The following is a 27,334-nucleotide window of genomic DNA, read 5'->3' on the forward strand; positions in this document are numbered from 1 at the left end:
GCCCTAGCTGTCCTGCCCGTCCACCCTGTGGCGCAGGAAATACCCCATCAGGTCAGACATGGGGTGGCCCGCTAACAGGGGCGCCAGTGCCTTAGCCTCTTTCGGTTCTTAGCCCCCTACCTTTACCCCGTACCGCAGTCCCTGCCGCGAGCACCAGGGGGTGCTGCCCGCTCGATTATTCCCTCCCAGGCCCACCCCAGTTTGTACCCTCCAAAGCCTAGCTGGGGAGCTGGACACTGGGCAATGGGGGAAAGGGAGGGGTGTCTGTTCGGTAGGAGGATGGGATCTCTTCCAACACCAGGTCCTAACCTGGAGGACCTAATCTATTGCTTCTAACAAGGAGACCATGACCCCCTTGGGTATCCAGGAATTGTTAAAGGGGCAGAAAAAAAAAAAAAAAACCCACCAGATGGATCCAGACGCCCTTCTCTGTGGCAGAGGTCTCTTAGCTTTCATCAGGTTCAGGCTGGGTCAGGGCCAGCAGGTGGGGATGTATGGCGGGGGGCAGTAAAGCCTGAACCCGAAGCGCTTCAGGTAGGGATGGAGTGACTCAAGAGCAAAGGCCAGGTCCATGTGGGTCCTCCGGTGAGTGTGCATTCTCACTAGGTGAGAGGGGAGCTTCTGTCTTCAGGGCTGGGAGGGGTCAGAAGGCCATAGGTCAGGGGCCTGAGAAACATGCTGCCTAATAAAAGACCAGGGACCTAGATTCTGGAAGGTTCAAAAGAGGGGATTAATTTTTTTTTTATTCCATTACAATCTAATTCGACTCCACTTACGAGATAAGGAACAGCCTCTGCCCTGCCCATAGCCCAGCGGGCAGAGGGGAAGTTACCAAGAGTGGGTGGGAGATGCTGGGCGGAGTGCCTTGGTTTCTCTCCTATGTCCAGCTACCCCTCTGCACCATGGGGCTCAGAGACAGGGGGAGCACCTTCTCATCTCCCTTTGCTGAGGTCCATCAAGGAGTAGGACAAAGCAGAAAGTAAAACTTATTATCAACAACTTGGGGGAAGCTGTCTCCCCTCAAGCAACCCATAGTGTGATGGTCGAGGGCTGATGGAAGGACATAAAACCCTCTAACTGCTTGTAGGCTGAGAACTCACCAAGCCTCACACACCATGGCCAAGCGGTCAAGAGCAGTCTGCCGGAATTCAACTCCTGACCGCTGTTTGAGACTGAACAACCCACTCCGCCTTTCTGGGCTTCCAGTTCCCAGTTCCAGCTGGAGCATTAACTTACCTCCAAGTGTTGCTATAAGGATGAAATTAAAAAAGAAGTGCTCACAACAGTGCTGGGTACTCAGTGAACACTCACATTTGCCAAGTCTGCCATGGCAAGCCTGGGACTCCAAAACAGAACCACAGAAAACCCACCTCGCTGGGATTTTTCTGTTTAGAATGACAAGGACGAGATAAGAAAGGGAATGACTGCCTAAGGGCTCGCTCTGTGCTCCAGGCCGAGGGACTCTCGAGGCCAGCAGCCTCGCTGGTGGCATCAGTCCCTATTTCTAGTGAGTGCTCTGAGGGCAGGCAGGGGGGCTACCGCGGGGGGTGGACCGGGACCAGCATGGAGATCAGGACAGGGGTGCTGGACCAGCCAGAAACCCCCATAACTGCTGGTGGTCAGGGTGGCAGTGACAGAACAGAACTGTATCAAAGACCAAGTAAACACATGGGATTCAGCTCCAACAAGTAGTAACAGTGACTCAGTGAGAGGGGGCGAGGCCTTTGGCTGGCTCAAATGCTTCTCTGCGTTCCAGACAGCAAGACACCCCATAGGCGCTCAGGAAATGCTGGAAGCTCCTGAGGAATAAGCCCCGCCTGCCCCAGGAGCACTGGCTGCGTCCAGGCCAGGCTGCATGTCCCAGGGCTGCCACAAGGCTCCCTCAGACGGTTTAAAAGACTACTATCCTGTTCAGTAGCAAAAGAGGGCTTGGTGCTTGCTGAACTGGGCGGCCGTGGACTGGCAATACCACGTAGGTGTGACTATTTCTTTTCCCCACACGGTTCAACAGTGGGGAGGCCTGCCGCAGGCGGCCAGGCAACTTCCCCCTAAGTCCTCGGGTGTGGACTAATAGAGCGGGTGTTTGCTGAAGGTTTTATTAAAAAAAAAAAAAAAAAAAAGATTTTATTGAGTTATTTTTAGAGAGAAGGGAAAGGAGGAAGAGAGGGAGGGAAACATTGATGTGAGAAAGAAACATCGTTTCGGTTGTCTCTCTTATGCACCTGGACCAGGAACCAACCGCAATCCAGGCAAGTGCCCTGACTGGGAATCAAACCCCAGTGACCTTGCCCTTTGCGGAGGATGCCCGACCAACTCAGCCACTCAGGTCAGGGCTTAAGGTTTTATTTTTAATGAAGTTGCACAGGATTGTCAAGGGCTGTGCAGTAGGGGATCCCTTTTCAGCCTTAACTCCCACGAGCACGTCACTTTTCCTGCCCTCCCACCATATAAAACAAATCCACATTTAAACTTTCAAACATCTGAGTGTATACACAGAGAAATGAAAAGCTCTGCTGAAGATAAACTTGTATCTCAGTTCTGCAGAGATTTTCTATTATAAATACTTAACAGTTGATGAGAACCATGTACCCGGGAAGACAATCCTGGTGGGGGTTGCTCTGGTCCCTGTTGGGGGCTCGCCCATGGACAGGATGGAGATCGAATGCTCTGCCTGCCTGGTGTAGCCTTGAGACCCTGTATGTTTTCCTGGAGACCTCACAGACAGCACGAGCCAGCCAAAGGCTACATACATACTACCCTGTTACTTCTCACTGAACATTGGTATAGTTAGAATTCTGGTTAAAAACCCCTAAAATTAGCCCTGGCCTGCATGGCTCGGTTGGAGCATCATCCTGTAACTTTAAAGGTTGCGTGATTCCCAGTCAGGAAACACACCTAGGTTGTGTGTTAGATTCCCCCTGCTCCCGACACCCCTCTGGGCACATATTCCCTAAAGGGAGTCAATCAACTGATGCTTCCCTCTCACGTTTCTCTCCCCCTTCCTTGGTCTTTAAAAAATAATGAAAAAGTATCCTCCAGTGAGAACTTAAAAAAGCAGAACAAAAATCCCCCTAAAATTAGTGGCTGAAGCTTTCACCCAAATGGGCTGCCAAAGCACCCCGCCTAGAAATGGCCAGCAGCAACACGGTGATGCTGGTTCAGATGCAGAAACTTCCTAACACAACTCCCTCTGCATCCGGCTTCCTGTGGTGCTGCCAAGCAGCCATGCTGTCCGGTGTCTCTCCTGGTGATCGCTCATCTGTCTTCTCTCGCCAATCAATTTCTCTAGGGCAGATGAGGCCCAGCTTCTCTCTGTTCCCCTGCACTTGGCAGAGCTGGGGGTACCGATCCCAACCTTTTTTTGAGCTGAAATTCCGAGGACAGAGTCCCATCAGTCCCTTCTACTCTGAGCTCTGTGCCCACCCCTTTGCCATGGGGAACCCATTCCCTGAAGTGGACCATGGAGGCTGGCAGATGTCTAGCCACTCACACACACACTTTGGGGGAGTTAAAACTTGCAGCAGGATGCAGCAGTATCCTATCATCTGCCGAGATCATCTCTCATTTGCTAGAGAGGAGGCCACACAGCCTGCCTGTACCACTTGAGGCCATGCATGGAGGACCCTTCTGGGCCCCTCATTAAGCAGGAACCACGCAAGACAGTGTTTGGAGCACTTGTTAATCCGTTATGATTTATTAGCTGTACAGCAGTAGATCCTCCTCCCCAGCTTTCAATCCCGTTACATATTTTATTACAGGTCTCTTGTTGGTGTCCTAAAATAATGAAAAATATCACACAGTACAGCTAAATACAAAATGCATCAACCTATAGTCTGATAGCTAACTGATGGCTCTCTTAAAAGCAATACACAGAAGAGAAAAAGTGTTTGAAATCAACAAGACTGAGGCTCTCTAAAAAACACATTTTAAACATGTGACAGTTCATGTGCAAGAATCATCCTTTAGTTGGTTTTGCTTCACATTATTACTTTTGTTTTGAAGATCCAAAGTTTTAATTACTGACCTAGTGAAATTTTCTGGCCCAGCTTTTAAGGGCGGCTGTGACCCACTCATAATCACCCTTCTGCTTTAACAGAGGATTTATAAAACACAAAATTCAGGTACAAACAGAGCAAAGAAAATGTGGATGGGAAATCATAACTGAAAGTTAATTGTGTAAGTTCAAACGCTGGCTCCACAGGTCGGAGAGCACGATCTCCCACATGGGCGCCCACCTCCAGCGGGCAGCGGTCCGGGCGCTGTTCTGCTACATGATTGTGATCCAATTCCTTGTCGACATTTACACACTAGAGTCCGCGGTAACTTTATTTGCAAGTAATTAAAATGCTGGGTTTTCTTACACTGCACTTCTTTTCAACCTCTTAATTAATGGAAAAGATTAAAATGTAAAAAAAGTTATTTACAAGCTTGACCATACCAGAAACTTCGCCAAGAAAAAGGCAAAGCCTTCAGGACAAAACCCGACCGTAGCATGCCTTATTATTGGTGTGCAGCCGACTCCAAGCAAAGGGAGTCAGGGAAAAAGCAAAAGCAAAAACCAGTTTAAAAGTCTAAGTCCTTCCCAAGTCTGCATTTACAATTAAAAACTCTCCTGGGAAGAGGACCATAGAACTCTGGGAAACCCGGTGGCCGTTTCTGGAGTGGTTTACCGTAGCAAGAGAGAGGGTTCAATGTCTGTTTCCATTTAAGAAAACCAGTTAGGCGTCAACACTGTCCTCAGCACTTCACAGTAAACCCTCAGGGACTCGGAGTATTCCATGATTTGCTAACATCAAACTGCAAGTTCTAGTTAAATCACATTTTTCTAACATCATCTTTGAAGTTTTAGTTCTCAGTATGTTTGGTAAAATGGTGTAAAATGGTGCTTTTCCCAAAGCCAAAAGAAGAAAAAAGGGAGAAAAATTAAGATGCAGGCCGTTTAAACACAGCCCGGAGCAGTCCTGGTGACGCTGCGGCCCCGCCATCACCGGTCCATCATGCTGAGGATCATCTCGGGGGTGAGGTCTCCGTTGGGGGCATCGGCGGCAGCTGGCTGGGCCTCCTCCTCCTCCCCCTCCACGGGCTCTGCGTCTGGCTCTTTTTTGACTTCAACTATAATGTTCTCAATTGCACCTGTATTCTGGTCTTCAACCTGGATGATAGCTGTTGCTGGCAAAAAAGGGCACGAACAAAAAAAAAAACAAAACAAAAAACAAGACAAAACACAAAACAAAAAACAAAATGCTCCATTAAAGCCCCCAATGGTTGCAAAGGTCCCTTCAGACTTGACACTAAGCAGATATGAGCAATACAGGACAGCCTTAGTGCTGACACACGTCAGTAAAAGCCTTAATGACTTAAAACACGGCCACACGTAAAGCCCCAGCACTCTAGAAACTACCGACGAACAAAACGCTGACATTCTTCTTATGCCTCTCAAATTACATACTGAAAACCCTTAGTTTTCCTTTGTGTCATAACTCTGGCCTTTACAATAGCCTGAGGCAGGCGAAAGATGCGGAGATCCCGTGACCAGGACCACATAATGTGCGATGTAGGTCCGCTTTAGAGGTGACCCGCCTACAGCAAGAGCCTGCCGTTTTTGATTCTGAGGCTCTCCCACCCCCAGGGCCCTTCCCGCAGTTTGTTCACTCAGGCGTGTGTCTGTGAAAGGGTTCCCAGAATCTATAGTTAACCACCCTGCTGTGCTGTACATCTATACATAAGGCTCAGTAAACACATTAAAAAGTAGATTAAACCTGTATTTGCTAAAACAAACACTCCAGCTTTCAGGAGACCTGGAGCAACACAGGAGTAGATCGGAACCTGCTGTCGCAAGGGCTGGGTCTAGTCCCGGACTGCTGCCCACTGTCACATGTGGTGTGAAGTGAAGGGCGAACGCCCCGTGTCCTCTCATAAATCAGAAAGAAGGCCAGCAACTAACTCCACAGGTCTGGATTTCTTAGGAGGAGGGGCAACCTCGCACAGAAATTGCTTCCTCTCTCCATCCTTTAAAGTCTGGCTGTTTTACATTTAATACCACATCAATTCTGCCAGCTGACTGTGTCTTTGGTTGTTCCGTAAAACCCTCCCACATTAACAGGACCCATCTTGCAGAACCTAAGTTCCCTTCTATGCTAACCCTTTATTCATGGCAATATAACAGGCTTCAGCTGCTCCCCAGTAAAAACAACAAGAACAAAAAACGCTTCCTAAGAGTTTGTTCCTGGCCTGACCTTAAATTGTTCTCATGGCTTAGTTCCCATCTTCCCAAAGCACAAGGACCCGCCAGGATGCCAGCCAGTTACTGAGCTGAGACAAATAACTTACGCTGGGTTTGTTTGGGTTGGTTGGTTCTGCCGGGGGGGCGTCCTCTCCGCTTCTTGGTGGGTGGTGGGGCTGGGGTCACAGGCTGGGGCTCTGGCTCGGGTTCAATTTCCACAGCAGGCTCCTCTTCATCCTCATTGTCATCCAGATCTGGCTCAGCATTTTCTTCTCATGAAATCAGGGAGAACAGGTAGTGGAAGAAAAAATGACACAAATAATCATACACTCTGTGAAGTTTAGTTATGTATTTATTTTCATTGTTAGAAGTCTATTTTAGAAATGCTTTCGCTGAAATCTTTGCTATCAGCCATAACAAAGTAAACTGGTATTGTGGAAGAATTAATAAGCAAATGAACTTGACTACTGTTAATCCTATTTTACGTGGACTGGATATTTTTTCCTTTAGCTTTAGACATCAGAATATTGAGTTTCAAAGTCTTAGAGGAATCACCACTGTACACCAGTCATATAACAAAACCATAAATAGTGTTTAAGTTGAAAACAAAACAAATATTGTCTCTACTATACAAGGATAAAGCAGGATATTAAGCCTGAGATGGACCCCCGAAGATGTGGTCCTGCTCAGCTCATCTGAGAGAGAGAGAGAGAGAGAGAGAGAGAGAGAGAGAGAGAGAGAGAGAGAAGTTCCTGATACATTGTGAGGTCCTGTTCACTAGGAAGATTATTGATGGGCTTTCTCAAGGCCAAGTTTTTGGACTTAATTTAATTCCCAGCTTAATTTAAGTTCCAGATCCAAAGGGTCATTCTTGACTCCCTTTGTCCCTAATACTATAATCACATAAGGAGAGGAACTATTGTAGAAAGAATATTGATGAGGAGCCTGATACTATGGCTTTGAGCCCCAGATCTCTCAGTACAAATGAAACCTAAGACAGTGACCACACTGGACCTCAGTTTCCTTGTGTAATTTCTAAAGCTCCCAACCTACTCAGTAGTAATCTGAGGATCAAAAGGGTTGAGGTAGTATGTGTAATCATGCTCTGTAACTTACACTCCATTACACAAACAGCTGTACTGACACTACACCACAATTTAAAATTTCTCCGTTATTCCATTTCAGCTTCATTATTTAATAAGAGCTGTTACTCTCATTTTATAAAAAAAGTGAGAAGCTAAGTGATCTGTAAGACACAGCTAAGCCACAGCACGTGAGAATCAAACCTCTGACCGCGATTTGGGGCTGCCCTGCTGCCCACCCCTGCAGGCAGCCGATTTCTCGTCACCCCTCCCTCACTTCCGGGGCCCAAGGTGTACCCTGCCTGCCTGCCTCCAGGAAGTACAGGTTATAAGCACATTCTCTTCTGGAAACCAAACGTTTATTAAATTTAAAAATCTGTGGTTAAATTCCTGATCTTCAGGACAAATTGGTTTATCATGTGACTGAAATCCTAAGTGAAAATGTGGGGGACACACCGGGTTGTGGCAGTGTGTCACTGAACTTATTCAAACCCCCTATTGCCTAAGTTGGCTGAATGCCTAGAAAATGTACAAATTTGGGCAGAATTGGGTGGGACGTGTGCACGCGCGCGCACACACATGCACGCACGGGTTAATGGGGTCAAAAGCTAACTGCCTTGGAGAAATTTTGGCAAAAAGCCTTGAAAATAGCAGTAGGTTCTGCTGGTCAATCTCTGCAGATGGCCCACAGGCAGAACCTCTGGGAGGGGGACAAATACGCCTGCTTGGCCTTTGTAGGCGGGGGGACGAAAAACCCAGACACGAGAGACTAGGTCTAAGTATGAGGCCCAGAACCAAACTGCTCTACAAACTAGCAGTGCAGAAGACAAAAGGAGGAACTGTGGAAATGTACTAGGAACCCTGTAGCTAACAAATACTTCTGGTGGAGTACAATTAGGGACTGGCCCACAGAAGTGAGCAGGGCGGTCCTGTGGGAATGGGGGCACGCCCGTGGCAGCATGAAGCTCTGCAACCAAGCGCAACTGCAGGGATCCTCAAGTTCAAGGTTCTCTTTGTGTCTCTGGTGATATTTGGAGCCTTCTGACCTTCCTTGGCACCTCCCAACGGTCCACACATTTTCTTAGCCAAACAAAGGAGTCCCCAAAGAATAGACTCTTAGTAGAGAGTGGTCTGTGCTTTTATAAAAATTAACCATGCTGACATTTTAAAGGAGGTATTCACCTAAAACTTACAGACTGAAGAGGATACTGCTTAAAATACACTTTGCACTAATGAAGGCAGCAAAAATAATGCTTACTGGATGACTGTTCTCCCAGAAAAAGCTGAAGTTCTAAATAGAAAAGGGAAAGTTTTGCTAAAATAAACAAAAATTAAAGGCATCTTCTTATGGATCTAAATATTAAAAAAAAAAAGAAAAAGAAAAAGAAAAAGAAAAAGCCTAGTGCTTCCATGAACAAATTTTACAATAAAACAATAAACTGATGGAAGTTCTTTAATATATTCAATTTTCAAAAATTTCATTCTTTTCCCACTATTTCTACTAACAAGCAACAAGGAAACACATGAGGCACCATCTGTAATCTCTCCAGTCTGGTGGTGCCTCTGGGGAAGTGTATTTCCCAAACCAAAACCCCTCCACATTCTTTTTCATCAAAAGCTTTTAGTTGTTAGTTACAGATGTGCCTTTTCAACTAGGTGCCAGCAGCCCAAGTATCTGCATTACAGAACCTATCACTGTGGAACAAATTTGTACCCTCAAATGTGACTCCTACATCACCAACACTCTTGTTCTCTCTCCCTGTTTATGAGTCCAACACCTCAAAGTATACCTTCTGCCTGGATTCCATTAGAAAGGCAGAAATACCCCAAAGAGCATCAATGGCAGGAAAATAGGCAAAGTTTTAAATCATAAATGGAGAGATTAAGAAAGAGAAAGGCTGACCTGCACGAATTTAATCAACGCATCTCAAAGTTAGGCTGACAGAGGCAGTCAAACCAGAAGTTGGTCAAGATGCTAAGCAGCCTTCTTCATGTCCATTAGATTCATTGCTCAAATCTAGACCAGCTTCCTAAATGTAAAAGTTACGGACATAGAAAAGAAACTCCGCTGGCCTTAAAACATCACTAATCTGAGTAAATTGAGTAAAGGTACTAATTTTGCTTTGGCTTTAAATGAATATAACAAAGTATCATTATGCAATTTCTAGAATTCCACGAGGAAAAAAAAAAAGAAAAAAATTGCCCCAGGAACAAACTACCTGCTGTTGTTAATATACACACACATTAGGAGAATTAAGAGGTTTAAAGGAAGAGTGACTGGCCTACTTCTATACCCCAGCATATCTGTATACAAACTGGGTACCAAAATTTGCCATGGGCAACTAAATCAAGAAACAAGTCACTTACCACTGTCGGAGGAGTCTTCTTTTTTAGAGCGCATCTTTCTTTTTCTTCCACGTTTACTCTTCTTTGTTTCTCCTCCATTTTCCCCTTCTACACCGTCCGGGCCAGCACAATTATCAGCATGTCTTGCCATGGTATTCTAACAAAAGGAACAAACCCTCTTTCACATTACTAAGAAAGTAAAGATCAGCATTGGAAGTTCTCCTTCAGTTTAATAAAACAGAAAATAGAGTACCTACATTATGTCTGAATGTCTGCTAAAGCATGTCCTAAACATGCTCTCCTCATTCAGGGGAACCGGCCTCCATTTGGGCGGGGAAGAGAGGGAGTGGAGGGAAGGAGGGAAGGAAGAGAAGCTCTCAGAAAATGAGGCTGGATCCGCTGAGCAGAGGGCTCAGCAGCCTGCGGGCAGGAGCAACGGGGGAGGACAGTTCCCTGTTCTGTGCAGATCGGACTGACTTGGTCCCAAAGGAAGACCCAGGGCAGACTTATTAGGGAGTTCCCCATCAGCGAAAGGGTTCACACATGGATATCACATCTTGAGCTGGGGGTGACTGGCCCTTTCCAAAGGATAGGGAGTCTCTATGTTTGTTACCTCAGTGGGAAGAACCGCCTTGCTTTGCCGCAGAAGACCAAGAACACGGTATTAGGAATCATAACAGTGGACGTAAAGCTCAGACTCACCCTGCGTGTGAATGTTTTCCCACACTTAGAACAGACAAAGGCTGCAGGGACAAAATTGGGGTCGTGATAGCGTTTGAAATGCATGTCGAGGAGCTGTTTCTGGCGGAAGGTCTTGTCGCAGTGGCTGCAGGCGTAAGGCTTCTCCCCAGTGTGGGTGCGCTTATGCATGATCATGTGCCTCTCCTGAAAGAGAGCGAGGTGGGCAAGGGCTGCAGAGCCTGTCACAAGGCCGCCGCCCGGCAACCGCCTATGTGCACACAGCAGACCGGCTTTTCTCTCCCAAGACCTAGGCCTGTTGGAGGATAAACTGATCTTCACTGGGGGGCAAAAATGCTCTCATATATGCCAGGCAGATATGCTCCCTCCTGCTGGACTGATTCTCTAAATCATTTCCTAGCACCGGGCTCCAGGACCAGCTTCTTTCCTTCTCTGAAGTCTGGACTTAACTCCCACAGTTCTGGGAAAGATGTCAGTGGTCTGCCACAAGTGGGGGTGGGGCGGGTAAGCTGTGACTGAATGAAACATCAGCTGGGGACCAAGATACAATTTGGTGACATTCCTCATAAATCATAGTTTGAAAATACTACCCTTAAAAACAGCCACCCTACAAGGTATGTAAGAACCCTCTGATGAAACCTGACACCCATGAGTCATCTACTGCTCTCTAACCTGTCTGCAAGCGTAGTCACACTGGTCACACTTAAAGCGCTTCTCGTTCTTGTGTGACTTCTGATGCTGGATGAGGGCATAGCGCTCATGAAACACAGCATCGCAGTACCGGCATTTCTTGCCTTGCTCAATATAGGAATGCTGCTTTCGCAAGTGGACACCTGGAAGGAAAACAAAGCCGAGTCTACCTTGTGAAAATACAATCATTTCAACAAGCTAATTAATACATTTCTCACTGCTTCTTGAAATTATTACTCTGACTGCTATATAGAAAATGGATTAAAAGGAGGAATAACAACAGACATGAGGAGACCAGTTAAGACGCTGAAACGTAACAGGTAAAAGACGGTGCCTTGGAAAGGGTAATGGCAAGAGGTATGGAAGGGGGAGAACTGAGGAAAGATCTAGGAAGGTGAATCAGCAGGACTTAGTGACAGAATATACAGTGTATTAGAGGAATGTGAGTGTAAGGGACAATTACCTGGTTTCTGGCTTAGAAAACCAACCGAATGATGGGCCCGTTTATGGAAACAAGAACAGTGGAAGAGCACTGAAGCCTGAGGGGGTGGGGGCAGGGGTGTGGGTGTGTGCGCGGGTGTGTGTGCGTTTGGGGGAAGAGGTGTGGTCAAGGTTATTATTACTATTTTTTTTAATAAATAAAATTTATTGATTTTTAGAGAAAGGGAGTGAGAAAGAGAAGGAAAGAAGTATCAATGTGTAGTTGCCTCTTGCGCGCCCCCAACTGGGTTCCTGGCCTGCAACCCAGGCATGTCCTCTGACTGGGAATTGAATCAGCCACCCTTTAGTTCACAGGCTGGCACTCAATCCACTGAGCCACACCAGCCAGGGCTATTTATTATTTTTTTTAAAAGATTTTATTAATTCTTTGAGAGAAAGGGGAAGGAGGGAGAGGGCAAGGAAGGGAAATAACACTGTGAGGAAGAAACATCGATTAGTTGCCTCTCATACACCCCTAGCTGGGGACCTGGCCCACAATCCAGGCATACGCCCTGACCAGGAACTGAACTGCCAACCCGTCAGTTTGTGGGATGATGCCCAACCAGCTGAGCAACACCAGTCAAAGCTCAAGGCAGTTTTAAAGATTCGGTTTTGGACATGCTGAATTTTGAATGCTGATGATATCAAAGTAGGGACAGGGAGGGCAAGGTACAGATTGTTATATAAACCTAGCTTAAAGGAATATGAATTTAGGCATTGCTAGAATTTGAGCAAGACCATGGGAGCTGATGAAATCACTAAGCAAAAAGTAAAAAATGAAAAAGAAGAGTATGGATTTTTTTTTTAAACATATCCACTATCCCTTTTTTTTAGATTTTACTTATTTATTTTGAGAGAGAGAGGAAGGAAGGGAGAAAGACAAGGAGAGGAAACATCAACTGGTTGCCTCTTGCACATACTCCCACCGGGAATGGAACCAGTGACCCTTAGCTTCATGGGACAACGCCCGACGGAGCCACACGGGTCAGGGTATGGGTCGTGTTTTAAGGAATCTAACAGTTAAGGACAGTGAGAGGAAAAAGAGTTAAAATAAAAGGAGGTTGAGAAGAAAATAAGAAAGCCAACAAGGTGAAGTGCCATGGAAGCCATGGGAAAAAAGTGTTTTAAGGAGGGGAGGGCAAAACCAAAAACAAAAAAGGAGGACACAGTATGCTACAAGGAATGATGCCAAGAGATCAAGGGAGATGGGGAGTTCAACGTTCCCTACATTCTGCAAGGTGGCGTCATTAGTGACCTTTACAGAGTGAGGGGGTATAGCCAGATGGGAGGGAAATTAGGAGCTGCAGGATAGAGGATGTGAGGGATGTAACTATTCATGAAGGCTGGCTAGGAAGGAGATAAGGAGTTAAACCTAGAGCCCTGACCCAGCATGGCTCAGTTGGTTGGGAGTCTTCCCACAAAGTGAAAGGTCTCTGGTTTGATTCCTGGTCTGGGCACATGCATGGGTTGCAAGCCAGTTCCTGGTTGGGGCGTGTGCAGGGGGCAACTCATAGATGATTCTCTCTCACATTGATGTTTCTTTCCCTCTTTTTCTCCCTTCCTCCCCCTCTCTCTAAAAATTTAAAAAAAAAAAAAAAAAAAAAAAAAAAAGACAGGAGAGACCTGAGAATGCTTAGGCGTTCAGGGGAAAGGTCAAGGGGTGAGAACCTGAAGAAGGTAAAGAGCCAATATTAATGGTGTAAAGGCTGCCAAGGAGACAGGGATCAAGACAAACAAAGGGAGAGGCCATAGCCAAGAATGACACAGCCCAGAAGAATGACACCAACTCTCTAGCAGCAGACAGGAAAAGAGAGGGTGAATGCAGATGCAGGTAGGTTTGATAACAGGAAATGTGGAATTTCAATGTGCTGCTTTAATTTTCTTGTTAAATAGAAAAAGAGGTCATTTACTGACACCAGGGAGACAGACACAAAAGGGGAGGAAGATCAGAGGTTTACAGAAAGAGTGATTTACCTAACTGTCATGGTACCTCCCACACAGCAGGCACTCAAACATTTGTGGAATGAATCAATGAACAAACTCACCAAAGAGAATGGAGACAGCCCGGAGAAGAACAAATAGTTGGACTGTCCAGGAGCAGCAAGAGCCCAGCTGCATTTGGGATCATATATTTATGGTGCTACCACTCTAATGTAATCAAGGTAATACAGCAAACTGAAAGAGGGCCAACTCTGGGAATGGAAATGAGGCAAGGGAAGGGATGATTCACTTTCTGTAACACTAAGTGTTTGAAGGTGAATCTTGTCTCTAGTAGGCCCGTCTCCAAAGCCCATGCTTTCCTGTGTCGACAAAGTGATGACTTGTATATACTACATATTAAGAGTGAAATCAAGCCTGCTTTAAAAGGAACACAACTTTCTTTGGGATTGGTTTTGGGAGATAAACTTGAATAATCCAGACAGTGGCCTAATAGCTTACACAGGCTGCTATGGGATATTACTGATTTAGAATTTAGTTTCTATTTGGCAAGAACAGTGACACTTTCACGTATCAAAAGACAGTGCCTTTAAGTCTATGTTCCTAATAGGACCTGAGTACTTATATATTCCCCCCAATGTGAGAAACATCTCGAGAGAACTCAAGCCCAGCTTTCCTACTCATAGGCTGTGTCGTGTATCTTTTGGTTCAAGACACCTGTCTGAGCCTCAGGTTCATCACCTATAAAGCTGGATACATGCCTTGATTATTTCATATGGTTGTTGTGAAGATCAAAAGAGTAAAAGTACTACTATTTGTCAGCTCCTAGGCAATTTGTAAAGTGTAGGAATTGTATGTAAAGATCAAAATGTTTATAAGAATTATTTTCAAGGACAGAGAAGAGACTGGAGCAATATTTTCAAAAATCTTCCTTTAAATAAGAAGAACAAAGGGAGATATCCAGGTGACCCTATCTTTAAGTATAAGTCATATTAAAATTTCTACTGCTAAGCTCTGCTTCTATGTAAATTCTAGCTTAATTATGCACAGATATGTAGTAATAATCCGTTACCAATAAATCAGAGCAATTACCTAGAGAAAGTACAAATGTTCTGAAAAATCTGAAGTGGACTGACCTTAGTTTGAATCATACTATGTCACTTGCCTACTTGGGGACTTTTAACATTCTGGCTACTAACTAAAGGTATACTCTCTTTCCTCTCATTACAGCGCCCATTAATTTACAGATGAGCTACACTCAGGAAAGAATCTTGTGGTCTGACTGCATTAAGAGGAAAGAAGAGATAGCAAAAAAAGGGCAGCTACGCAATGGCTTTTATTAAGTGGCAGGCCATTCACATACACAAACTTACAAAACTAAAGGGGAAAAAAAAGTTATTTATGGTGTTCATACTTTTACAAATCCTTCAAAATATTTTTTCTCATTTGCCACTGGTTAATTTACTTACCCAAATCACTTTTTCGGGCTATGACAGTGTCACAGTGGGGACAGTGAAATTTGGCCACATTTTCTGTGTGCTTCTGTAAAATGTGCATCTTCATGGTACCACTTTGGGTAAATCGAGCATGACAAATATAACATTCATAAGGTTTTTCCCCTTAAAAGGAAGTACAGAATGGATAAATTAGATGAAATGACTTAAGTACCATCATTAACTGGAGGGTAATTCAGGTGGCTCATATGCAAAGCCACAGAGGATCCACAGGCCTCAGGAAGGCCAAGGCCCAGGTCCCACTACCTGGCTCATGCTTCTCTTCAGAGATGGCAAACAAGTCCTAAACTTCTGCCGCCATCTTTGCTCTGCTAACTTTGCCAGAGTTGTACATATTAGAGAGTAGTTCCTACAGCAATGCTTACCTTTAAGGGAAAGCAGATGGCGCAACAGGAGGACCTATTAGTAGGGTTTTCTTTTAAGAAAAGACAGTCCTTAGGAAAACTTAATGAGCTGGGTTAGGGAGTCTATCGGACTTTTATAGTTAAAACTTTCCATTCTTCAAAGTATACTCAGAACAATGAATTCACAAGATATGCCAGAGGCACTCACCAATTCTATACTTTCATGCCAGCTTCCATTCAGATAAGCAAGAGGATCGTGTGATAGTTCACAAGGTGCTATGAGACTCACAGAAAAGCCGTTCATTGATACAAGACGGGAAGGAGAAGTCCTACCTGAATGGGTTCTCATGTGCCTTTTCAGCTTGTATGTGTCCCTGCTGGCGTAACTGCACAAGCTGCACTGGAACGGACGCTCTCCAGTATGAGAGCGAATGTGACGTTTTAATTTGCTGACCTGAAGCACAAAAGCAACCAATCCTCTTAAACTTCAATTAACACAGACTGTGATGTGAGTGCTGTGGATTAAGCACAAAAGCTTAGCTTTTGGGCACTCAAGTTCAGAATATAGAAAGTCTCAAAGATAGTATTTCTTCCTCATTCTTTGTAATCTTTGTTTTTCAAATCCATATACTAATAAAAGAAAAAAGAGGGTAACGCCAGAGACATAAATGAGTCAAAATTGGTCATTATTAACTGTTTAAGCTGGATGATAAGGACATGGGGGTGTATTATACTTTCAATCTACTTTTATGTTTGAATTTTTCCATAATAGTTTTAAAATAATCTAAAACTATTCCCAATTTTGAATCCCAATCATTAGGCACATGTGTTAACCCCCCCCCCCCCCCGAGCCCCTCTGTCATCAGCGCTGCCCAGGCAGGCCAGGCCCCAGGGGGCTCTCAAATGCTTCTTCACTACTGACTACACTTTCGTCTTCTACGGGCACATTTCCACCAACACAGTGACTTTCAGACTTGATTCTAAGAAGTGCTTTGAACACACTCACTACTGTTTAATTTGAAAAAACTTTTTGAGGTATTCCAATTTTAACAATAAAAATACCCTTGCACTTGTAAGTGCTACATAGCAGATTTCCACAAACTGTAAGTTCAAAAATGGTGCCAACAGCATGACTGAATAATCCTCTTTCCAAGATTTGCCTACTAAGCACACATTAAATTCCTATATGCACAAGACTCTATTCTGTCTCAACAAGCTATTTGTTTATTTCTGCTCTAATATCATTGTCTTCATTTATTGTATGGTTTCGTAACACAACGCCCTCATTTCTTTTTTCAAAATTTTCTTAAGTCATTCATATTTAGTCTCTCCAGTTGAAATGTGGAATCAACTTGTGTTGTCTCTTCATCTATTAGTGTACTTTGGAAAAATTAAGTTTTAAGTTTTCTTCATATAGGTATCCAATGTTTTTGTTCTCTGCAATTTATCTCTACATCATCTTATTGCTGTTAGAATTTGAACCTGTTCCCTACTATTGATAGTATAAGCTAAGTCACTGATTTCTGTGTATTTATCTTATATCTGGCCACCTAAATGAACTCTTACTATTCTAGGTTTTTGGCTTATAGACTTGAATTTTTTACGTAAGCAAGTACGTCTGCAAGAAATGACAGTTTTCTTTTTTCCATTTATCATTCATTTCTTATTTTGTTCTAGTAGCTAAGCTTTCCAATGTTGAAATAACAGTAAGATGGATGTCTTGTTTCAAATTTTAATGGAAGTATTTCCAATGTTTCAGAGTTAATTAGGGTGGGTTTACTATAGGTTTCTGGTATATATGCCTTATACTAAAAACATTTTCTTCTACTCTTAGGACTGCAGACAGTAATTGAGTGCTGAGTATTAGTTTTTCAATAATCTTAGAAATGATCATATGGTTTTCTTTAATCTATCAATGTTGTACACTATCCCTGCATTTTAGATATACTTTTTAGTATTCACTTATTTTTGAAATATATTACTAAATTTGATTTTAAACATAACTTCATTTAGAATTTTTGCTTTTCTGTGAGAATAAGACAGTTATTTTTTTGGTAGTATTGTTATCCAGTTTTGTTAAGAGGGTAGTCTCAGATAATAAAGGAGATAAATTTTTTCATTGTTTCTGTGAAGTCTGGTAGAAGTTACTTGTAATGACATTTAGAACTAGTGTTCTTTTTTAATGGGTAAATCCTTCACACTCATTACAGCTTCCTTTGGTGGTGGGGAGGGAGAGTGAGAGTGTTAATAATCTAATAAGATTTCTATCTCATCTTAAGTCGGTTAGAGGCAGTTTATATCCTCATACTGGAATCATGGTCATCTTAAGAGAGGAATCAGCAAAAAGCTAAACACTCACTTCTACACTGGCATAATCGCACATGGAACACTTAAATGGCTTCTCATGGGTGTGTTTGTAACGACGATGCCGCACCAATTCTCCACTAGTCACAAAGGCCATGTCACAATCTGGGCACTTGTGAGGACGTGTACCTAAGAGAAAGGAAGGTATAACAGGAAGACAAGATCAAGGGCACAGTTAGTGCTAGAGTTTAACTGCTGCATGAGAATGAACGCTGGTTATTTCGTCAACTCTGACCTAGCCTGAGAGTAGGTCCAAAAGCTATAAGGACTGGCTGACTTTCCAACACTAACCCCAGAATATCAGACACGTGCTAAGCACTTAGTTTCTCTTAATTACTCATTTGAACATGCCTTTAAATACAAAATCCTTTTTTATCATTTTTGAATATTCTGGTCAATATAAATTAAATAGAAACACCACTTGTTTCAACCCTTGCTAAAAAATATAGAATATAGAACATCTTTTAAACCTCAATGTTGTATCCAATACAGATCACAGAGTTAACAGATATTTGACTTCAGATCCTTCTGCACATTAAATCTACTATATTACGATTATACGTAAGGGCCATTGGGCTGTCCATATCCTGACAGATTTTAAAAATATTTTTGTAAAAATTTATCTGAGCCAAACATAGGCTATACCTAGAAGCAAGATTCTCAATGGACTGAGAAAAAATGCTTCAGGTTTTTTCTTTTAAAAGAAATACAAACGTAATAGCTTGTTTTCTATATATATTTGTTTTGATAAAGAATTCTAGAGGCTTATCAAAGGCTTTACAAGGTAGTTATTGCCTTTATGTGATTTAAATACATCATTTTTGCTCTGGCTGGTGTGGCTTAGTGGACTGAGCATTGGCCTGTGACCCAAAGGGTTGCCAGTTCGATTTCTAGTCTAGTGCACATGCTCGGGTTGCAGGCCAGGTCTCCAGTAGGGGGCCACAAATGGCAATCACACACTGATGTTTCTCTCCTTCTCTTTCTCCCTCCCTTCCCCTCTAAAAATAAAATAAATACAATCTTTAAAAAAAAAAAATCACTTTCAACACTTTCCAACATCTATAACTAACATTCTATGATCCGCATGTCAATTCATGGGATATTTGAACATTTTATGAATTATACACATACCCTCTACATTTTTTTTCTTTTCACTGAAAGTACTATTTTTATTTTTTCTATATTTTATTTATTTATTTTGGGGGAGGGGAGAAAGAGAGGGAGAGAAATATCAGTGTGTGGTTGACTCACATACCTCACACTGAGGATCCAGCCCACAACCCAGGCATGTGTCCTAACTGGGAATCGAACCAGCAACCCTTTGGTTCACAGGCCAGCACTTAATCCACTGAGCCACAAGTCCCTTATTACTATGGCAAACCTCTTCTACCTACTTTATATTCTGAATACTGCACTGGAGACATCATACCCAGGTCATAATGACAGTAAGAAAATGAAGCTGACAGAAGAACAGAGTACTGTTTTTACAGACTATTATTCAGAAACTAGGGATCATCCTTAATTGTGAGCTGCAGGTAAAGGGGTGACAGCAAGGTAATCCTGAACACCAAAACCAAACACAGGCTACCTCTGAGAATGGAATTAGAAGGAGTTACAATATACCAAATGCAGGGAGGTAGCCATTACAGAAATGATTCTCCCAGGGATTGAGAGGACCATGGAGAGGGGAGTCTGACTGCAATATGACCATAACTAAGAAATTCCAAGGTATGTTCATTTGCTCAATTTGCTCCTTTAGTACCACTGAGGATGTAGAAACGAAGGACAGAGTTCCTGCCTATGAAAAATGTATAGTTTGGTGGTATAGATAGGTAAGTAAAACAACAGTTAACAGGATAAGAAAAGCAGCATCCATTTCTCTTAGGAAAAGATGATCTGAAAAGCAAGACTCTCCAACGCGCACCTAGTACTGTCTAGAGGACAGAAAGGAGCCTGCTTCTGGTGGACAGACGCATGGCTATTACGGAAGAAGTGTACACTGCCGTGGGACAGAAGATTTTAATCAGGTTGCACTGCATGACCACATATGTTCCTCTGCTTAAGATCCAGGCTCACCAAGTCATACTTCAATGCTACAGCATCTTGACATAGGCAAGGGCATCCTCTAGGTTCTAGTAATACAACTGCATCTAAAAAATGAAAAGGTGTACTCCTCTTCATAAACTGATTTTCTGACATGTACCTGACCCCTTGAGGGTTTGGTTAGTATGAATTAGTCCTGTCAAATCAGCTCTGAGTAACTGGATAGACCAAACTTCTTATTTTCAAAGCTGAAGACTAGACCATGACAGCAGCCACTCCCATCTTGGGAAGTCCTATCAGGAGGCTAGCGGCTTCTCTGCAGTCATATGCTGCTTTTACAATGTCTTCAAACTACCAAATAAAACATTATAAAGTGCCTTGAGTAGAATCTAGGAAGATGGTGAAAAGCGACTAAATCATATCAGCAAAAATATACAAATGCACAGCACACTGCTTATAGGCCAGTGCCCACTTAATCATGCTCATTATCACATAAAACGAGGTGGAGGATCTATACAGAGGAAAGCTATTCTGCATAAAAAAACTGGGTGAGAGAAGTTTCATTATTAGCACTTAAGAGTCAAGTGTCAACAATGAAAATACAAAGAGCCTAGAAGAGAGCCTACAGAGAGATCCAGTGCATGGTCCCATCACTACAGCGACCTCTGAGACATGACCGCAGCCAAGGTGCAGCTACTACTAGAATATGGAAGCATGTATGGGGTGTGAGTGAATAAATGTTTGAATTGCTAGAATGATGCCTTAAACTTTTCATTCTGAGATTGTAAATTACTTATCTTCCTTGCGTTAAAAGAACCAGATACCATGGTTTTTACAAAGGAAGGATTTCACTTTTATTTCTAATGTTCTTCAGCACAGTGGCCGGTAATTTCTGCCTAGGAATTCTGGGGGTCATTTTTCATTGTCATTAAAACCTTAGCAACACAATGGTGATGTCTTCAGGAAATACGACAGGTCAACTACCATAGATAATCTTTTTCTGGATCGCCATTCCTTATGTAATTTGGATTATTTCCCACTAAATTTTCTTTACATTTGCTTATAACTAAGTCCAGCTGCTTACAAGATACTGTATTATAAAAAGGGTACCATAAGAATGAACACAAGTCTTTTAACTTCCCACTGGAACCAGCTTGGATGATAATTAAAATCCAAGTTTTAACCTTTGCTATGCTGTAGTCCCCAACATTCTTATCCAGCACCTGTGTGTGTGTTAAGGTGATTCCTCAGGAGGGTCACTGTCCTGAATGCCCTGCCACAGAGATGGCACTTGTGTGGTCTCTCATCAGTGTGACTTTTCATGTGACGATCCAAATTTGAACGTCGTGGACACGTGTAACTGCAAAGCTCACACTGGAATGTCTTCTTTACACCTAAATGCAAAATAAAACACTTACTTGTTGTAGGGTTAAAAAGTGTTAAGATTAATCCCAATCTTAAATTTCTACAAATACCGAAATTATCTCATGCCACTATCAGATTTACTTCTTTCTCTTCAGGACTTAAAAAGTACTCAATCTGGAAAATCTTCTTTTAGACTGGCTAAAAAGACTTGTACTAACATCATGAACTTTAAAAATAAATCAATTTAATATAAAATAACCTGCATATGCACTTTGTTATGTACTTTATTCCAAACTGGTATTACAAGAATATAATGGGAAAAATCACTTTACCTTTCTTTTTAATTTTTGTTGGTTTTGGAGGCTTCATGTTACCAACCACTTTCTCTGCATTAACCTCAGACAGCAGACCCTCCTGTTGCTCTTCCTCAAAGTCATAGACAGACACATCCACATCTTTGCCCTCCTCTGTGTAACGGAGTTTGCTCTTTTTGGTTTTCTTTGTTTTTTTGGCTGGTGGCTGATAGTCTGGGTCTTTTTGCCAACTAGGGTCTTCCTGAGGTGGAAGTTCCCCTTGCTCTAGCGTCTCCACCTCTCCGTTGGCCCCTACTTTGACCACTTGGAACCCTTCAGGCAAAGGTAAGGTGTGACATATCATGGGTTCACTTTCTGTAAGGCCCTCTTTAGACACTTCATTCTCATAAGCCCCCTGGAGTTCATCTACCGAAGTGGTAGCAACAGGTACAGTCACGGGAACGGGTACTTCAACAAGCTGAAGCTCTCCTATGTTTATGGGTTGTTCCTCCATATTTACAACCTGCAAGGTTATGATCTGGGTATCGTCTACAGCAGCCTCTGCTTCTGGGGCGACTGTACCCTCCATTACTTCAGTCTTCATCTGAAGAAGGGTAGGATCCAGCTGTTCCATCATTACCATCTGCACACTGCTATTGACATCCTGGACCACCTCACCCCCATCAGTCTGGTTCTGGGGTAGGTGGCAAGCGTCCTCTTCCTGGCCCCCTTCCCGACGCCTCTGGTAAGTCTTTCTTTCCTTTCCTTTAATGAAAGTTTCAGACTCTTCCACAATGGCTTCAACCGCCTCACCTTCCATTTCCCCTTCCTTTATTAAGGGAGAACACAGATTGTTATTTAAAATCAAGTTTGTGTAAATTAAAATATATATAATACATTTTAAAACAAAGACCCCTTAGGAATGAATTAGGCATCAATAGTTATTAATATTACAAAAAGACACAACACATATTATATTCCTCCTTATCAAACAAAACAAAAAAATCTGAAACTGATATAGCTTCTAGATTCAACTACCAATTAATAGGAAATGGCTGGCAGAGAATGTCAAATTACACTACAGGGATGAAATCAGTGAAATCCAGACCGAAGAAAACTGCAGGATTAACTACCCAGTTTCTTCTGCAAATAAACCACCAGGTGGAAAAAATGGGAAGGACAGAGGGAGAACCTACAGATCAGTGGTTCTCAACCTGGGATGACTTTGCCTCCAGGGGATATTTGGCAAGATCTGGAGACATTTTTGGTTGTCACTAGGGGGGTGGGTGTGCTACCAGCATGCAGTGGGCAGAGGCTAGAGCTATTACTAAACATCTTGCTATGTGCACAGGTCAGTCTGAAACCGTGATACAAACAAAAGAGACTTAAAATATGCAGCACTCAATCATAACATGTGGATGTTCTTTGGATCCTGATTCAAACCAACAAATGGTTCAAAAAACTGTAACATGAGACAACTAAATTAAACTCTGGATATTTTATATTAAAGAGTAACAAAACCAGTTTAAATTCTATATAGTTCCTGTAACTACTTATGAAAAACAGAGAGCTTTGTTGTTTTTAGCTAAATTTTACCTTAGAAAACATGCCCTGTCATAGTGTTTTTTCACCCTTTTCTGGGGGAGCAAATATCAAAACTTGGATACAGACTCCAATGGCCCTGCTTGCAGCTACCACCAGTAGCATCTCCTGTGTCACATCAATAAATATTTATGTATCTATCCTCTATGAGACCAAGAGTTCTTTGTGGAAGGGACCATGTACAATAACAGGTTTTTACTCTTTAGCACCATGCCTAGACTGGTATTTGATAAATGCAAACTGAATATACAGTAAAAAACAGAAACCCCCTCCCCCACCAATTCACAGCTTTGGCTCTTGGATCTTGTGAGTACTAAAGATTACCTAGATACCTAAGATTAAACTGGGTCTGAATTATTGCTAAATGATAGCAATAATATGACTTAAAACTTGCAAGTATATATACAACACTAATTCAAAATTAAAATGTAAAGTGTTTTGCGCCCAGTGGATTGAATGCTAGCCTGTGAACCAAAAGGTTACCAATTCGATTCCCAGTCAGGGCAGAGGCCTGGGTTGTGGGCTGGGTCCCCAGTTGGTGGTGTCTGAGAGGCAACCTATCAATAAAACTATTGCACGCAGATGTTTCTCTCTTTCTCCCTCCCTTCTTCTCTCTAAAAATAAAAAAAAATCTTTAAAAGAAGAAAAGGTGTTTTGTATTCTTGCCCCAGTCTCGAACAAAACTTATGCCACTTTTATTAGACGTGTGTTTCTTTAATTCTGTTCTGGCACCTTAACTCTATCCATGCTAAGAGTGAGAAGGCTCTTAAACCAGTACCACCTGCGAGATTCTACATTCTAGGACTGTCTAACATAAAGCATAGAACAGGTACAATGGTTCTAGGTAAAAGTAGGAAGTTTCAGAGAACTCTACTTAATTTGGTATAAGATCAAGATGCTTCATAAATGTGGAATTTGAATGGAACCGTGAAACATGGGTGGGGCATTTAGAGACAAAGTGGTGTGTTTATGTCGCGGGGGAAAGGGTTGTATCCTTACACAGAATATATGAGGGAACTGGTTATGAGAAAGAATGACAGCTGGCTTAAAGCACAGGACCGAGGACAGGATAGAAAGAGACAGGAGAAAGATGTGTTGGTTGTAGCCATCCTTTGGATGGTCCTGCTTGACAAAATATCAAGTCTATATGATATAGGTGGCACTGGGAACCCCAGATGCTTTCTGGGCAGGGAAATTTAAGATTTACTCTATTCAAAATGACAGTGCTTGATTTCAACAACAAAGTGCATCCCTTTATTGGCAACAGGGAAAGATGCACTGCTTCTTGAAAGCAGTCCAGGCCTCTCATTTTCTAACCCCAGATAACTGATTCACATTTATGACTTGTTGCTCTTTAGCCATTACTTTTCTCTGAATGTGTCTGCCGATACAATAACCACACTAATTTGTACTTAATTTTGTCTCAAAATTATCCATTTCCCCAGCTAGCTCATGAACCTCTTTGAGGGAAAAGCCAGGTCTGAAGCAACCTACGTTGTTTTTTTTTTTCCTGATAGATTCAACAAACCCCATTATCTGCATGGAACAAACTGAGGCTGATGGAAAACCTCATGGGTTGCTGGCTGTCAGTCTGATTTGTTCTGCCATTACCTACTTTCATTAGTCTCTTGTTCTCAACAATGAAGAGAAAAATACTACAATGCTCAATGCAAAGACCTCTTATTAGCTATTCCATTAAAAGTAGGTACAATTATAACAAAATGTTACTGCAGAAGGTGAGCATCAAGGGACATTTGCAGAGTGCTTTATAATTGGCCTATATATAAAAAGTGTTTTGAGCATCAACGTGCTAGCATTCTTATTCCAAGATCTCATTTATATTTCCGATCATAAAAGACTACTTCAAGTATGATCCTAACTATAATTTCTTTTATATAATTAATATTGTTCAGATAGATTATTTTTGAGTTACGAATGCCCTATACTAGAAATACAATGGAATGTTGAGGGCAAAAGCGAGACCTGAAATTTAAGCCACACACATGTAATTTTCTAGTAGTTATATTGAAAAAGTAAAAAGAAACAGGTGAAATTAATTTTAGTAGTAATCTATTTTATTTAATCCAGTATGTCCCAAATATGATCACTTCAAGATGTAACCAACATATGCCCTAGCTGGGTGGAGTGTTGTTCCATATACCACTAGGTTGTGGGTTCAATTCCTGGTCAGGGTACATACAGAGGCAATTCATCAACATTTCCCTCTCACATCTGTGTCTGTCTGTCTGTCTGTCTGTGTGTTCGTCTCTCTCTCCCTCTTCCTCTCTAAAACTCAGTAAACATATCCTTAGGTGAGGATTAAAAAAAAAAAAATGTAACCAATGTAAAAAAATCACCGAAATATTATATATATATATATTTTCATAATAAACCTTTGAAATCTGGTATATATTGTACACTTAGAGTACATCTCAGTTTAAACTAGTCACACTGTAGGTTCCCAACAGCCACATGTGGCTAGAGGCTATATTGTGCTGGATAGCACTTTATACTTTTGTGGCTCAAAATATGGTCTGAGAACAAGCAGCACAGCATAACCTTGGAACTTGCGTGTGTGTTTTACAATTCTCACCCAAGGACATGCTCATTGATTCCATTTAATTTTTAAAAGAGATTTATTTTATTTATTTACTTTTAGAGAGAGGGGAAGGCAGGGAGAGAGGGAGGGAAAGAAACATCAATGTGTGAGAGATTTGGTTGCTTCTCACACCCCCCCAACTGGGGACCTGGTCCGCAATCCAGGCATGTGTCCTGACTGTGAATTGAACCAGCAACCTCTTGGTTTACAGGCCAGCACTCAATCCACCAAGCCACACCAACCAGGATGCTCAGTGATTTTAGAAAGAGGAGATGAGAGGGAGCAGGGAAAAGAAAACATTTATCGGTTGCCTCTCACACGCACCAAACTCGCAAACTAGGTATGTGCCTTGATGGGGAATTGAACCCAGGACCTTTCAGTTTAAGGGACAATGGTTCAACCAACTCAGGACCTTTCAGTTTAAGAGACAATGCTTCAACCAACTAAGCCACACTGGCAAGGGCATAACCCTGGCACTTGTTAGAAACACAAAACTTCAGGCCCCACCCTTCACCTATAGAGTCAGAATTTGCAACTTAATAGATCACCAAGTGGTTCACACATTCAAGTGTAAGAAGTACTATTTTATACTATTCCTCTTTGCACATTAAAACAAAAACAAAAAACTTTCCCAGACCACAGAAGTCTCAAAATTAGGACCCCAGAAAATATGACAACTCCAAACAGTAGGATTTAGGAACAGAGAACAAGCCCCATCCACCTTGGTGACACTCTTGAGAAAAGTAACAAAGGATAAAAGAACAAAAATTCACAAGCTATAAATGCTAATACTGGCTCTGCCAGAAAATCCCTACATAATCCGAGTCTATTTAGATATCCTCTGTAATAAGACTGATGGAGGAAAAACATTTAATCTCTGAGCTCTGTAGGGTTTTGTAGCATACAATAATTTGAAGAACACAGAAAAATTCATCTTCATCTTAAGAACTTAAAATGTTAGAAATTGCTTTTAAATAACCAAGTCCAATGGAAAAGAGGCCATGGAATTATAAACCAGGTGGAAAAAGAATTGGTACAAAGGAGTACGAATTGAAACCAACTGTGTTGCCAGGGAGTCGAGCTGACAAGAGTATTATTAGGTCCATGAACATCGGCATCTACTCAGGGCCTTAAAGCAGTAGCTTCTATTTTGACAGAAAAATCACACACAAAGTAGCAAGCCACCAACGTCTCTCAAACACTGCTCAGAAATCTCAGTGAATCCCCTCAAGCAGTGGATCACTTTACCTAACTTCCTCCAGAAGGGAGTCTCCCATCTGAATCAATAACTAACCTAATAGGCTGGTGGAACCCGGTCTGACTCGACCTGGGGACTGGGCGCTCATAGCTGTCTCACCCCACCCCCACCCCCAGCCAGCACTTCTGACCCATCTCCTCCCTTCTTTTATGGACTCGGCTCTGCTCACTGAAGGGTGGGGGGAGGTTGTAGGCACAGGAGACTGAATTTCAGAGTCTCTGCCACTCTCCTTGCTTGAGTTAGCCATGCTGTACAGGTTTTATAAAATCTTTTTGTGGATCAACACCATTAAAAGGGGGTTTATATTTACTTCTGGGATGCAACATTTTTCAGATTATCAAAGTATGTTAGCTTATTTATAGAAATCTGAAAAAACGAAGCACATAAAAGATTTAAAAGTTGTTAGTAATTTCTATACCTAGATAATCACCTAGTACTTTGTTTTCCTCCCGTTACGGATATGTGTTTTTTTACAAAGATATTATATCATACAT

At 42.4% G+C, this 27,334-nt stretch overlaps 1 protein-coding gene across 3 annotated transcripts in view; it reads right to left on the reverse strand.

Annotated features, from left to right (window-relative positions):
* Positions 1-3,672: 3,672 nt before the first annotated feature.
* CTCF (CCCTC-binding factor) overlaps positions 3,673-27,334 on the reverse strand; it is a 44,042-nt gene continuing 20,380 nt past the window's right edge. For all 3 annotated transcript variants that reach the window (XM_054579319.1, XM_054579318.1, XM_054579320.1), the window contains 10 exons: positions 21,421-22,210; positions 20,947-21,117; positions 17,676-17,809; positions 15,650-15,770; positions 14,928-15,077; positions 11,023-11,183; positions 10,354-10,536; positions 9,673-9,808; positions 6,331-6,492; positions 3,673-5,163 (listed from right to left, as the gene is read on the reverse strand). In XM_054579319.1, the coding sequence (XP_054435294.1) occupies positions 4,985-5,163; positions 6,331-6,492; positions 9,673-9,808; positions 10,354-10,536; positions 11,023-11,183; positions 14,928-15,077; positions 15,650-15,770; positions 17,676-17,809; positions 20,947-21,117; positions 21,421-22,201 (2,178 nt within the window). In that variant the 5' untranslated portion in view covers positions 22,202-22,210 and the 3' untranslated portion in view covers positions 3,673-4,984. The remainder of the gene's footprint in view (positions 5,164-6,330; positions 6,493-9,672; positions 9,809-10,353; positions 10,537-11,022; positions 11,184-14,927; positions 15,078-15,649; positions 15,771-17,675; positions 17,810-20,946; positions 21,118-21,420; positions 22,211-27,334) is intronic.

The sequence above is a fragment of the Pteronotus mesoamericanus genome, unplaced genomic scaffold, assembly GCF_021234165.1.
Source record: "Pteronotus mesoamericanus isolate MK-2021 breed Mesoamerican mustached bat unplaced genomic scaffold, CSHL_Meso_final contig_52, whole genome shotgun sequence".
Taxonomy (NCBI): domain Eukaryota; kingdom Metazoa; phylum Chordata; class Mammalia; order Chiroptera; family Mormoopidae; genus Pteronotus; species Pteronotus mesoamericanus.